This window comes from Arachis duranensis, chromosome 6 (assembly GCF_000817695.3).
Source record: "Arachis duranensis cultivar V14167 chromosome 6, aradu.V14167.gnm2.J7QH, whole genome shotgun sequence".
NCBI lineage: Eukaryota > Viridiplantae > Streptophyta > Magnoliopsida > Fabales > Fabaceae > Arachis > Arachis duranensis.
The window spans coordinates 99,899,586-99,915,284 of NC_029777.3; the positions used below are offsets into that span (position 1 = coordinate 99,899,586).

Sequence of the window (15,699 nt, forward strand, 5' to 3'; positions counted from 1 at the left end):
GAGTCTTAGACTAGCATTGCACTGATTCCTGGAATTCTCATTGAGAATTTTGATATCTTTTTCCATTTAATTTTCGAAAAACACAAAAAAAAAATTTTACAAATCATAAAATCCAAAAATATTTCTTGTTTGAGTCTAGTGTCTCATCATAAGTTTGGTGTCAATTGCATGCATTCATGTATCTTGGTGATCTTCAAGATGTTCTTGATGATTTACTTGCTCTGATCTTTGAATTCAATTTGACTTGATTGTTTTGTGTGTCTCATATGCATTTTCATTTTGTTAGTGTCAGTAGTTTACAAACTGCTAAGTTTGGTGTCTTACATGCATTGTTATTTGATTCTTGTTGCATTTTGGTTTGTCCTTATTATTAAAAATCCAAAAATATTTTTAATTTGTGTCTTTTCAAGTCAATATTTTTACTTTGGATGCAAACGCCATCCACCTACACTTCCCTTTCTTTCCTCTACAGCCCACTCTACATCTAACCTTATCATTCTTGATATACCTAATATCCCTTCCATTCAACAGAGCATGCTCCCTAATAGCATCCTTAAACTGACCAAATGACTTGAACTCCAATCCCACTTTAAATACATATTCCCTATTCATCTCAGCCTCATTGTATTTAGGATATCTTCTCTTCTTAATCATATCATCCGAATCTCCCTCAAAGCTATCAATATCTTCAGTTTCATAACCCTCGAAAATCTTTCCAACCTCAACATCATCCCTAACGGCGGCGTCATTCACAGCAGCATCAACACCACCAGTTTGAGTATTGTCATGTTTATTTAAAGGGCCATCAAATCCCCCAAAAGCATTTCCAACTCCACCATCATTTTCATCTTCAACGTCAAACCCAAAATGATCCTCGTGGTCTCTATCGTCTGCACTGTCATCAAATCTATCCTCCTCACTAGACGCTTCTGATTCACATTCAACATCTACTTCTACGAAACCACTCTCATTGTACACAACTTCAGTTGGCACATAGTCCTTATCATTCGAATATATCTCAACACCGTTACCTTCCCTACAGCCATCAACAACATACACCGAGCAATGCTTAACAGTTTACGACACTAATAACCTATCCATTCTCATGGCATCTCCATCACTTATCAACTCTCTGAGACCCGAGCTCAATTGACAGCCTGGTTCACAATACCAGATCCTGGCATTCCCTTTGTACCCTAACTTTTGCAACTCATTAACTATTTCTTGCAAACTCCATTCATCGAGCTCATAATGCATATCTTCCAACACCTTTTCCCCAAATATTCTAGTCCGTTCCCTAAATCATGAAACTTGCCACCATCTATGGTAAAATCCGAGTCCCCTATCCCGACAGGTATTAAAAACAGAAACATAATCCATTTAAAGTAACATCAGCACAGCCACAACAATCAACATTCAAGAATAAAGAAAATTCATCATCCAATGCCATAGTAGCTCCATTCAATCACATAATTTGAAAAAAAAAAGGTTTAGACTTTCATAAGTTGAAACCATCAGCATACATTACACTTTCACAAATCTCCCATTGAAAGCAAAATCCATTTAATAAAAATAGAAGTCGAATCCATTTAAAGCACCACCATCACAGCAACAACAGTCAAACAATGCCATTTTTTTTTGAAAAAAAATAACACAAATATCAACTTTTAACACTGAAAAAATTAGGATTTTTTCTTTGTCACTTACTTGCAGAAACTTTGACTGCAGAGAGATGGAGCAGAGACGTGGTCGGAGGCTCAGCAACGTGCGGCACGGTGACTCCAGGCGAGGGCCTTCACCGCGGCAGAAGGAAGACGCCTTGGCCGGACAAACCGTGGAGAAGACCTCTGACAACAACAACGCACAAGGACCCAGTGCAGAAAGAGGGCGACGGAGGGGACACCAACAACCGTTTGTTGTAGTCGATGGCAGACACACACGCCGTTGACGGAGGCAGGAGACAGAGAAGACAGGAGAAACTTAGGGTTTCTTTTTTTTTTTAGGAATGAAATGTGAGGGGTTATTTGAGTATTAGGAAAAAATTCAGATTACTTCACCAAGCCTCTACAGCTAATTACCAAAATATTCTTTTTTTATGAAGAATATTATGTTATCTCAAACAGTACATTGACGGCAGAAACTTAATTGAAAAAAAAAAGATACAGAAACTCAATTAAAAAAAAAATATAAGAACTTAATTAAAAACTCGGTGAAATTATAGGACCTCCAGAGTAATTAAACCTTAATTTTTTTCATATTTAGCCGGGTAAGAGAGAGAGTCTGTAGCAGACTTACAGTATAGGTTTGTACTAAGCTCTCCGCATCCGATCAGATCGTCCCCTCTCAGGCTCTCACTGTCACTTTCCCTCTATTCCATTTGTCTCCACTTACGAACTGAACCTCTCCCCACCATGGCCAACCACCACCACCATCATCATCAACGACCGCATCGCCTCTCAGTTCCACCGCGCTCCACCTCCCCCACCACCTTCAGCTCCAGTCCCACACGCTACCCTTCGTTCCCATACACTTCTTCCTCATCGACCCCAACCGCAACCCCATCCAAAACCCGTCTCTCCACCATCCCCTCCTTCAAATCCTCATCCAAATCGAAATCGTCCCTCTCCTTCCTCTTCCTCCTCCTCCTCTCCCTTCGCTCCCTCTACTCCCTCCTCCCTTTTCTCCGCTCCTCCCCTTCCTTCTCCCTCTTCCCCTTCTCCTTCCTCCTCTCCCTCCTCTCCTTCCTCTTAACCCTCTCATTCTCCCTCTTCTCGTCCCACTCTTCTCTCTTCTTCTCTTCTTCCAATTCGTTAGACCCTTTCAACCAACACAAACCGAAGCAGCCTCTTCTTGCGCTTTCTTCTTTAACACACTCTCAGCAGAGGCTTCTTGTCGCAAAATCAGTCCTTCTCGCTCTTGTTTTTCTCCTCCGCTTCCAGGCTCTCCGCTACTGCGGCACCGCCGCCACCATCCTCGCCGAGTTCACCGGGACCGTGGCAGCGCGGTTCTTTGCAGAGCGGAGGACTCAGAACTGGAACCGGTGGCGAAAATTGCGTGGCTTCGGAACTCTGATTTTGGGATTGTTTATGCTGGCTTTTGGTTGGGATAAAGAAGAGTGCTTCCCTTTGTCAAACAAATTGGGGAAGATGATTCTCCCGAGCGAAAGCTGTGTGGCGATTTGGCCAATGCTGCTTCCATTTGTGGCTGGGTTTATCGGTTGTTACGAAAGAATTTCGATGGATTGGGGAACGATTAGGCAGCTAGGTCAAAAACGGGTACGGCTAATTACTCTGTTTTTCACTACAATTGTGCTTCTTGTTCCTGCTCTAGTTAGTTTTTTCGTGTTTGAATCTGAAGAAGATAGTGTTTCCTTTGGAGATTTGGCTTGGCCTTTGGTTAATACTGTTGCGTTCGCTGTGATTTTGAGTGAGAATTACACCAATGATGAGAAGCTGGTGAGTTCTAAGGACACTCAGAGGGAGTATTTGGTCACTTTTGTGTGTATATTATTATTGCAGCTTTTCTATTTCCCCGAACTTTCGCTTTGGGGTTTGTTGCTTTGTGGTTTATTGCTGTACATTGCTGTTAGAGACTTAGATCCTTTTCGCCATGATTTTGCTGGATCTAGGGAGGAGTCCTCGGAGTTCTTGTCTGATATGATTATGAAGCCTATTAGGCATATTTTGAGCGAGAGGAAATCGCGGAAAATCGCCCTCTTTCTCTTGATCAACACTGGATATATGGTTGTGGAATTTGTTGCAGGATTTATGAGTAATAGTCTTGGGTTGATATCGGATGCGTGTCACATGTTGTTTGATTGTGCTGCTTTGGCCATTGGGCTGTATGCTTCATATATATCTCGTTTACCTGCAAATAATTACTATTACTATGGCCGCGGAAGGTTTGAGGTTCTGTCGGGGTATGCAAATGCTGTTTTTCTTGTTCTTGTGGGAGCTTTGATAGTGGTGGAGTCTTTTGAGAGGATATTGGATCCTCAAGAAATATCAACGAGTAGTTTGTTAGTTGTGTCTATCGGAGGGCTTTTAGTCAATGTGATTGGCTTGATATTCTTTCATGAGGAACATCATCATGCCCATGGAGGGTCTGGATCATGCTCTCACTCTCACTCTCACTCTCACTCTCACTCTCACTCTCACTCGCACTCAGAGTTACATACTCATCACTCCCACCATTCCCATGGTAAGCAACATCATCACCATGCCATACATGGAAGCAATCAAGAGCGAACTAACGTTTCTGGTGGTTGCCAAGAAAATTCATGCGATGGTGATTCTGGTAATCACCATCACTGCAATCATCCAGTGAAGGGCGACTGTCATGCAGGCAGTCATGGGATTCAGAGCATTCAGCATCATGAGAACACCAACTGCCATGAACATCAACACGAACATCATCATAATCATGACCATCACCATGCTAACCACCATTGTCATGAAGCTTCAGTTGCTCACTGCTTGGATGTTATCAATGTTGCCAAATCTCATTGTGAAGGAGTGAACTCTACTGGACAATGCGATTCAGAGCTATGGGAATCATATACTAAAGCAGAGGAGCAGCGAGAGCACAGCCATCACCATATTGATCACAATATGGAAGGCATATTCTTGCATGTTCTTGCAGACACGATGGGGAGTGTTGGCGTCGTTATATCTACCCTATTAATAAAGTACAAGGGATGGCTTGTTGCTGATCCCGCCTGCTCAATTTTCATTTCAGTTTTAATTGTATCCTCTGTAATACCTTTACTCAGAAATTCGGCCGAAATTTTGCTCCAGAGAGTTCCAAGGGCGCATGAGCATGAACTCAAGGATGTGTTAACTGATACAGTGAAGATAAAAGGTGTTTCTGGCATTCAAAAGTTTCACGTATGGAGCTTAACAAACACAGATGTAGTTGGGACACTTCATCTACATGTGTCAACAGACAGTGACAAAGTGTCTGCAAAGTCTCAAGTTTCTCGTTTATTGCATAATGCTGGAATCAAGGATTTAACCTTGCAAGTTGAATGTGTTAGATAGTATTTATTTTACATTGAATGTGGTTTACATATTTTTGTGTAAATGTAACAAATTTGCAAGTGCTAGGCTTGTCAAACTGATATTTTAGGTTGTATAGTCTTATTTGTACGAAAATGAGATTAAGCATCCAAAGGTTAAAGTTCTTGGCTCAAATGTAATCTATCATGGTTTCTCTTGGAAAATCGTCTGCGACTCTCAAGGCAGTTTACTTATTATTACTTTGGAAAAGTCTCATAAAAATTAAAATAAGTCCATAGCATCGGTTTTATGTTCGCCACCAGGCTTGTTTTTGAAGCACTTCATTACCATTTCTCCTTGCAATGATGTGCTGCCTTATTGGATTAGAACAATGATATGATTTGATGTATCTTTAATGTTTTACATAAATATCTAATTATACCTAAAAGTTATGATTTGTAATACAACTGTGAAATTACAAGTAGCCACCTATTTGGGGAAGTATTTTTCTCCAATCCCATTCCTTTATTGAACTCTTGTCCGCCTATTTGTCTCAATTACAAAAAATATGCAATTAACAATACAAAACTATTCTTTAACATAGTTTATTAGACTTCAACTAAAGACTTCAACTAATAGATCCATTCCCTCAATCCCTATACATAAACAAAAATCTCTTGACAAAATTCCTATACATAAATGTTACGACCAACTTCCACGTTGGGCCAGGATGCAAATAAACGGTCTATTTAGGGACCTATACGCCCAAGTCAGAATCATATCCCACAAAATAAGGCGGAATCAAACAGTCGTCACCAAAGACTAACTTGATTGTCGGAATCCTTGCAAGGTACACTACTCCCATCCAGCTCTAAAGTGATGGTTGATTAGTGACTCTCCTTCTCAACTCCCTTTTATCACTGTTGGTAGTTCTAGACCAGAACAATAAACAACACATCTCTTTAATCTGCTGCTACTTCTCTTTCTCCACATATAACCTAATAATGCAAGAACATCAAGCCAACTAGAAAACCAACGTGCAAGTAACCAATTATCAACGAATAAATTGGTGTAATTTGTTATATTAAAGTTTCCTCATGTTGCTAGCAATAGTAATGGTACACTAGACTGGCAAGCGTTTTTCTTCTCTGCTAAAATAGCTTCTTATGGTATCAACGGTTTGAGAAAACACCTGATGAAAACATTGGCACATTTCTTCATAGGAAGCCAATGTTGCTTTCAGAAAACAAATGCTCCAAAGAACCAACTTCAAATACCCAAACCAGGGCATTATGATTATAGTGAGCAACACAGCCTCAAGAGCTCCCATAAGCACAGTGAAGCGTTTCGCAATCGAAACGAAGCTATGTTTACGTACCTCAAGATTGAATTCACCAATCAACATGATGGAATAAAGGGATAGCACCATAGAAGCTGCCCACATAATCTGGTAGTGTTCTTCGAATGGCGACACGTTCTTCGATTGGAATCGAACTTGGAGGTATCCACCTAATGTGGATATGACAAAGATTACAACGCCGTTCAATGGGGACGGGAAACTCGCTCCTTGGTAAGAGCTTGCTTGACTGGAAAACACATAATGCATACGTTAAGTTCATAAAAAGTTGTGATATTATAAAATGATGAACTTGAAGAACATAACAAAGGGACAAACCTTTCAACTGATTCTTGACTCCTTGGATGAATTTCACTATCTGGCATCATCTTTCCCTTTCTCTTGTTGAAAGCTGAAGAAATCTGCAATGATGAGGCAAAGTGAACTTATTATAGTTGAGAATCTTTATCTTTTCTCTCCGGTGTGAATATGTATAGTTGCAAAGTGAACTTGGAGAAAACAGAATATGGATTCAAGTGAATGGTTAACCATACACTGATTAACGCAACTTACAAGTGTATATATATATGATCACATCTAACTATGGTTAACACAACTCTAATTACTAAACTGAGTAAGTTAATTTAACCAGCAACTTACAAGTATATATTATAGGAAAGGTTTCACCTGTTCCAATGTACTTTAGTCAGTTAATTTGACTTTGTTACAACACTTTTTTTCTTTTGACAGTAAAAAGCCCTACTTTTTTGTTAGATAACTTCGATTTTTTGTTGACATGTTAATGGGAAAACAAGTTGGAGAGATGGAGAAAAGAAAAGGCTTAAATATGATGCAGTGATTGAAATTATAAATAAATATATTTTTAATTTGATTTAATTGAATGCAAAATGAGTGATAAAAAAGTCAGTTAACCAATTGTGTCACTATACAAGACAAATAGCAACCTTTTCTCCAACGTTGATAATTTTCCTATTATGGTTATTAAGTCGGTTAACTTAACCAGCTTTCTAACTAACCAGTGTCAGAGTGGCACTCTCTCTAACTTTCTAAAACTGCCTTAACTAGTAACTAACCAACTTAACTAACCAAATCTGCCTTATCACTAACGAATTTCATTCCCTTTCTCTTGTTGAAAGTGAATTTTCAATGTCAAGTTATTATTTGTCAAACTTTGTATATACTTAACTCGTGGTGTGATTGGAAGTACCGCAATTATTTATTTACACGGTAGAAATGGAAATGTAGAAGAAAATTCCAAATGAGTAGTAAAGATATATAAAAAGTCAAAAGTTTAGGACATTTTGCGGCACGAAACTCTTCTAGTGGTTGGACCAAGTTTCCTTGGTACTTCCTTTTACTTGCTAACAGGATAAGGAGAGTGAAAAGATGGGGGATTCTTATTCTCCAATAACCAAATCTTGATCACAATTCAATCATAGCTTTAAAAAAACTTTAAAAATAGAAAATAAACTACTACAATGACTTAATTTATTATAATAGTTAAATGTTAAGTGTGAAATTTTAAAAAACTATCATGACTAATTATGGCTTTATTTTTGTAGCACATGTTATGTATGCATTAATTAAGAGTGTGGCTTATGTAAATTTACTTAGTAAATTATTTCTTAGGAGTTGGAAGCGTGTATGTATGTGATAGAATAAAAATCTTTATAATTTATTTGGTCAACATATTATAATTATATTTTTTATGAATTTGTGGGTTTAAATTCCATTTCAATAATTTTTATTTTTTTTAGATTTTATCTTGTAATAGGTAAATAATTTGATGATTTGATTAATAAGTATCATATTTATAAATATTTTTAAAAAATAAAAACTTTTATTAAATAACTAAAATTTAAGTTTTAATATATTTATTAAAGAGTAAAATTTTAAATCCGTCTCTAAAAAATTTCTAGTTGAAAAATTTAATTCTTAATTAATAAATTTTAATCGCCTATCCAATCAATCCATAACCTTTTATTTTGTTAGATATATTAATTTTTATATCAAATTTTGGTCAAAAAATATTAAATTACAAAGTTGGTCTTATACTTTTAGTTTTAGTGAAATTGGTTTTTATAATTTAAAAAATTTTAATTTAGTCTCTAAAGAGAATTAAAATTTGTAATTTAATCCCCACCGTTCAAAAAGTGTTTGATTTAATAAAATATTCTCAACATATTCTTTATTTTAAACATGTAAGCTGCACATATTTGACAATAGGACCAATTTACAATTTTAGTAAAAGTATAGGAACTGACCGTATAATTTAACCATTTGAAAATGACCAAAATTTTCTAGGCTGTCTGAATCCATCCCACCCCTCTCAAATTCTTTCACTCTCACAGTCTCACTTTCTCACTTTTCAAAATGGCACCCCAACTCTAGTGCTCTCATGTTTGGGATTGGAACTGTTCCTCTTCTATTTATCGGCAGTGTTCAGTATTGAAATTGGAAGAAAAGAAAAAGTCATCGGATGAGAAAGGCGAGATAGAGGAAGGAGACGAGACCCGACTCGTTAGCACAAATACGGTGGATCTTGCGTGGCAACGGTGAACCGAGGTGAGAGACAGAGAGCACTAGGGTCGGGGTGTCGTTTTGGAAAGTGAGAAAGTGAGAGTGAGAGAGTTGGGGAGGAGTGGGGTGGTTCAGATATTCTAGAGAGTTTTTTGTCATTTTCAAATTGTTAAATTACACAGTTAGTCCCTATATTTTCACTAAAATTGCAAATTGGTCCCTATTGTCAAATACGTGTAACTTACATGTTTAAAATAGCGAATATGATGAGAATATTCTATTAAATTAAGATACCACTTTGTCACGACCCAAAATGAGTCATGACCGGCGCTCAGGAAAATAATCCTATAGCAAGCCTAACATGCTCGAATATAAGTTGAATAAGTAAGTTACAAACAGGGACAGATCCAGAAATGATATTATGGGGGGGCCAATAGCACATATAATATTAAAAATTATGTAAAAAAATTATATAATATAAGATGTATTACTAAAATATACCGAAAGAGAATATATTTTAAAATAAAAAAATATGTGTATACTTTTTACTAATGAAGTGGTCGATTTTTCCTATTATAAAATTCACCGATAATAGAATTTGTGTCAAATTTTTTAACAATTTTCTTTTCAATATAATTAAAAGACAATTAGTAAGAAATTCATCTTTTATTTTGTTTTTAAGTTATTTTTCACAATATTCATAGTTGAAACAGAAAGAATTAATATCAAATAAATAAATAAAAAGGTCACAAAAAGAAAAAAATTCACTTTGTGAGATTTGAAAATTTATTTAATTAAAAAATATTAGTAATAATATTTTTTAAATTTTTTTTAATATTGTTACTTACTTTTTAGATATTAAAAATTATTAATATTTAAATTAGACTAAACTTTTATTTATACTAGACTAAATATTAAATATTTTTTAAAAAAAATTAAACTATACATAATAACTTATTACTATTAAAAAAGTTGGGGACGAGGCCTCCGTTCGCCCCCTTTACGTCCGTCCCTAGTTACAAATATTTTACAAGTTCTAAAATAAATAGTTATATATTTTTAACAAAAATTAAAATAACTAAGAATTGTTGGATCCTGCCTGTGACATATGGAGTATAAATTTCTAGGAATTCGACAAAGAATATGTACTCATTGCAAACTGTTACTCTTGAATAAAAAGTCTCACATAGTCAAATATTTGATCCTGAAAAATATTTTTTTTAAAAAAAGGGGTGAGTTTTGCAATTCAGTGACTAGACAATACATTTATAATCGACATAAAACCATATAAAAATGGTGAGTTTTGGGTATAATGAGCGTAAATTATACTATTCATGTGGACATACATATGTATAGAAATTGATATAATATAAACAAATTGGTATATTAGTTAACTATTGGCCAAAACTTATTCGCTCTCTAAATTTTTTCATTTGTATACTCAAGTTTATAAAACAAATTTGCTTTAACAAGTCTTTGTGAATACAAGTTCGCATGTTATTTACTTGAATGGCTTTTCCCACTCGCTTTGGTTTGAGAAAAATATCTCTTCTACTACAAAATGGACATAATAATCACGTAGCATAATTCTGGAAGCATTTTTGTATGTGGTATGAGATTGATTGCTTTCACATTTCAATAGACAAGTTGTGTTGTTTGTTTTGACTAAGTTGCTAAGCTTAAACTTATAAAGCAAGTTAGAAATGTTATCTAATCTATTCCGTTTTGCCATGACTGGTTTCTTAACGCGGAAATGCAGGGAAAAGAAAAATAACTTGTGCCGAAATTTTTTTTACTTGACAAGAAAGAAATCAGGAAGCAGTATCTCTTTAAAACAAGGCTTTAACTATTCTAGACATATGAATTCTAAGAATGTATAGTTTATGTTTACCGTGGCTATAGTAATTATGTAAGTATATTATTAAAATTAAAATTACATTTTTTTATATTTTGATAACATTTTTTGAAATAATATTTTTTAAAAAGCGTTGTTAAATAATAAAAAATATTATTTTAATTTTAGTAATATTTTTTAAAATATTATAATCACTGTAATATAGTCATACTAAAATACTTGGTTGCACCGTCACCACATTTGCCTCTCAATGTTAAGAGACTGATGAATTCTAAGAACCAGATGGTGATGAGATTATTCACATGAGGGGTCTCATCCTAAACTAAGAAAAAGGGCTCTAAGCAATCACAAATTACATTCCAAAAGTCAAACTTCCAATGCAAGCTAAGCATGAAGAAACACAAGACCTCAAAACATATGGAAAATCTCATACCAAAAGACGCTAGAAAAGAAAAGGGAGGATCTAGTGCAACATTTCACCCAATTACTCTATGATTATCCCACACCAAGCAACGAAAGTTCGCCATTCCTTCCTTAGTTTTGAGTTTTCGATCAAATCACCACTTTCTTAGTCCACTGATTCTCTAGACGAAGAACATCTATTTGGTGTGAAATCCCCAAAAATAAATTTAAAAAAATGGAAAGCATCCCATGTCATATTTAAGATTTAGAGTGAAAAAAAGGTCGTCGGATTTTCATGGGATTAGATGAATATTTTTTAAGAGTATCATCTCTCAATCTGACGGACCAATGACTAAAGATGTGTTTGGCAAATACGTTGGGGAGGAGAGAAGCACGTTTGAGCTTCTTGAAAGTTTCACTTTTTTGTTTGACTATTTTTATCTTCCTGAACGCAGAAGTGATTCTGCTTCTAAACGCACGTTTTAGGAGAAGCTAAAATTTGTAGCTTCTGCGTTTCACTTTTATGGTTGCTTGTTGTTTTTGGAAAATTAGGTGAAATTTTATTTCTTTTTTACTAACCCTATCCTTCATTTTCTTCTATAAAAAGATACTAATAATTATTACTTTCATAATAATTTTTGGCAGTTCTTCTTACTTCTTCATAGTTATTCGTTCCAAATTTTTTTTCATTAAAATAGTTCAAATTTGTTTTAATCACTAGCAAATTAAATATTTTAATTTTTTATTATTTTTAATACTTATTTTTATATTTTAATTTTTATGTTTTTTATTGTATTTTTTACTTATATTTTTTATTATATTTTTTATTTATATGATAAATATTTTTATATTATTTATGTAGTGTTCTGATTTCTCATGTTATGTTTTTATAAGTTTTTTTTAATCATTTATTATACTATTTTTTATATGTATATTTTTTTATGAAATTTTTTTATTTTTGTTTGACATTTTTATTTATTTTATTGTATTTCTTTTATTCATATGACAAATGTTGTTGACTTCTTTTAGGATATTTTTATTTCTTTTATATGAATTCTTTTTTTTCTATCCTTTACTTCATTATATTTATGTTGCGTATGAAATTTTTTATTTTTTTAATTTTATTCATACGAATTTTATTTACTTTTTATTATATTTTTTTGTTCATATGATATATGTTGTTGATTTTATGGAATTTTTATTATTAGACAAAATAAATAAGAAATTAATTAGAAGTAACAACAAAACCATAAATAATGAAAATTTATAGTAAAAAATAATACTAAATTAAAGAGTACTAAAAAATTATAGAATATTTTTTTTGTTTGACATTATAAAATTTATAGGACTCTCTTTTATATTTTTATTTTTTATTATATTTATTTTATTTATATGATAAATATTTTTATATTATTTTTGTTAGTATTTTGATTTTGCATATATAAAAAATTATTTAAATTGATGTCTCTTTTAATAATTTTTCATCTAAAAGTGATTTTGAGTAATATAATCCAAACAATATTTATTTTACTACAATCAATTTGATATAAAAATTGCCAAACAAAAATCACGTTAACCCAAACTTACTTTTCATCAAAATCAATTTTACAAAATCACTTTTATGCAAATTCCCATTTACAAACTGAAATCCAAACACACACTAATTCGTTGCAGATCTGAATTGTATTTAAAAATCATCCGTTAGCCAATAAATTATTGTATATTTAAGATAAAATTCGAACTCCAATATTTTTTTAAGCACACAAGTAAACTCACTATTCGATAAATTCAAGTTAAGTTGATTGGATTAGGTGCAGTAACGAAACTAACCCCTATTGTGTTATTATAATTAGCATTGTTCATTGCTTCACATTCTGATCAAACCACTGAAATCCTTATCCATTCATTAGATTATTTTTTAAAATTTTCAATTGATGAGCCGTGAAATTTATCTTATTTAACAACATTTTACAACATTTGGTTGTACACTAACTACTATTGATTTTAGAAAGTACGATTGAAATTCAAGGGCAATTGAAATAGACAACAATATAAAGTAAAAACATCATAAAACAAAAGCATTGCGGCGCACCTAAAACTAGAGGTGTACATAGGATGGGTCACACTGGATTTGGCTTAATTTAGACTCGACCCAAAATATAGATCGGGTCTAATTTTTAGATCCTAATTCGATCTTAAATCCGATTAAATCCTAAATCCGATTAAATCTATGCACTTTCGGATTGGATGAAAATTGGATAAAAATCGGGTAAAATCGAGTCTTTAACATATAAAAATCACTTAATCTCCAACCATTATTTCACAATTCACATAATAAAATTCACTTAAAAAAATATAACAAGAACCAACCATTCTCTAAAATTAAAGCATAACCATAATCAATATTAATATTGTCTAATAACACCAAATATTTAAATCAATACAAATAACACAATATTATGCATTAGTCTAAAGTCTTATGCATTTTAAACATAAAACATTAACTTATAATCTTATAATGACTAATAACACAAAATATTAAGGTTTACAATATTTAAATTCCATGTAAGAATAGCCATCATCCATTACTAATAACACAAAATATTAATTGTGTATGATGACCGGGCCACCGGGTCGAGTTCGGGTGACCAAGCTATGGTCCAAACCCGACCCAAAATAATGACCAGGTCTATTTTTGAGACCCTTATCCGACCCTAAACCCAATAAAATTACACTAAATTAACCTCTAAAGTATTCGGAACTGGACCGGAGCCCGAATCGGACCATGTACACCCCTACCTAAAACCAACCAAAATCACTACAAATCTAATCATTAAAGTGCTCAAACCTTCCTGTATTCATTCAAGGATTATTTAAATGTAAACACTAACAAAGCTATAAAAAAAAAATGCCTAGCTAAGTCTTAAGTACAATTATTTGAAAATATGGTAAAATTATATATAGCATGGAAACCAAACAAGACATCATCAAATATAAAAGAATCCAAATGGAAACTAAACTAAACTTATGAGATGTGATAAGAATTTAATTTTAAAGTATTATACGTTCATCTAATTACAATGCTATTTTTCAACAAGAACTAATGTTAAGTCTTAGAATACTAATACAATGCTTGGAGCTCCAATTATATAAAACATAAAAACCAATAATAATTAACTTACATCTAATTATGTAATATTACATTAGTAAAAATAATTATTTTTTATCTTTTATCAGAATACTAATACAATGCTTAGAGCTAAAATCATATAAAGCATAAAAACTAATAACAACATCTAGAGTAATAAAATAACTTAAATAAATATTATTTTGGTGGTTGTTCTCTTGTTAGAGTACAGAAAACCTAATATGACATCTATTAATGCAATCTTCAAACATTTCCATGTCATCCCCATAAAGCATTTTGCATGATGCAAAACATTTTTTCAAGTAGTAGCAGTTATGATGACATGTGTTCAATAAGTTTTTTGATCTTTTTAGATAGAGTTCATTGCATTTTTTCATACAAGCACTTACATCAAATTGTTGGTGGCGTTTAGGAATAGCATCATGGAATAACTCTGCAATAATAACGGTAGAACAAATAACCACTACAATCATCAACATTGCTAGTGCATTTGTCGCACTATTCCTAGCCATAGGTCCTTTTTCTCTTTCTGTCTTGCAATGACAAGTTTACACTAAACCAAGTTTTATACAAGTATAAAATATTTTATCAATATTAATTATTATATGTAATATAATTTGGGAATGAATGTCTCATCCCTATACTAGAAGTTGTAACTTATTATCTATATCCAAAAAAAAATTCATTGTTGATGACAAGTGTGTTTTGTTTTAGAATATATAATTTGTTCTCTTCGGCTTGATTGCCTTTTCAATACAATGAATTTAATAAAGCCGTCATTATTATTATCTAATAATGCTATTAGATCTTATGTGAAAACTTATGTGTATTGGACATTAAACAATTAAATATGAAATATAGATTACATATATACAAAAAAGTAAAAGGTAGATGTCTAAAAAAATAATCAAAATTTAAAGAAGTGAATTTTAAAATGGCTTTAAAGCTTTCGTAATACTAAAAAAATTGGTTTTTTAAGTTTTGCAAAAGTTTTATAATCACTATAACCAAAGCGGTCTATAGAATGTACTAAAAAAATATAGCAAGGATAAAATTGAGAAGATAGATACAAATTCCTATTTTAAATTGCTAAATACAAAAGTCGCGAGAGTCAATCTCCTGGATTGAGCCCTTTAGCTTGGTTTGGGTCTGGTTTTAATATTTGGACCAGGATATGAATATATATATTGTGTGTATATGTATGCGTGTATGTATGTGATAGAATAAAAATCTTTATAATTTATTTGGTCAACATATTATAATTATATTTTTTATGAATTTGTGGGTTTAAATTCCATTTCAATAATTTTTATTTTTTTTAGATTTTATCTTGTAATAGGTAAATAATTTGATGATTTGATTAATAAGTATCATATTTATAAATATTTTTAAAAAATAAAGAATTTTGTTAAATAACTAA

The 15,699-nt window shown here is 32.6% G+C and overlaps 2 protein-coding genes across 2 annotated transcripts; one reads left to right on the top strand and one right to left on the bottom strand.

Moving 5' to 3' along the window:
• The first annotated feature begins 2,278 nt into the window (after positions 1 to 2,278).
• Positions 2,279 to 5,251, top strand: LOC107495068 (uncharacterized). The gene has a single exon (XM_016116138.3). It carries the CDS (start codon positions 2,412 to 2,414, stop codon positions 5,037 to 5,039), a length of 2,628 nt encoding a protein of 875 aa, XP_015971624.1. The 5' UTR covers positions 2,279 to 2,411; the 3' UTR covers positions 5,040 to 5,251.
• Positions 5,252 to 5,527: 276 nt separating this feature from the next.
• On the bottom strand, positions 5,528 to 6,837 carry LOC107495005 (uncharacterized). The gene is made up of 2 exons (XM_016116035.3): positions 6,673 to 6,837; positions 5,528 to 6,583 (listed from the first exon to the last, which is right to left on the bottom strand). Exons 1-2 carry the CDS (start codon positions 6,720 to 6,722, stop codon positions 6,121 to 6,123), a joined length of 513 nt encoding a protein of 170 aa, XP_015971521.1. The 5' UTR covers positions 6,723 to 6,837; the 3' UTR covers positions 5,528 to 6,120.
• Positions 6,838 to 15,699: the final 8,862 nt, after the last annotated feature.

What these genes read in the sequence shown, in the direction of transcription:
- LOC107495068 (XM_016116138.3), top strand. Translation starts at nt 2,412, where the DNA reads ATGGCCAACCACCACCACCATCATCATCAACGACCGCATCGCCTCTCA.
- LOC107495005 (XM_016116035.3), bottom strand. Translation starts at nt 6,722, where the DNA reads ATGATGCCAGATAGTGAAATTCATCCAAGGAGTCAAGAATCAGTTGAA. An exon ending in AGTCAAGAATCAGTTGAAAG is followed by an intron (nt 6,584 to 6,672) that starts GTTTGTCCCTTT and finishes TGTGTTTTCCAG; the next exon opens with TCAAGCAAGCTCTTACCAAG.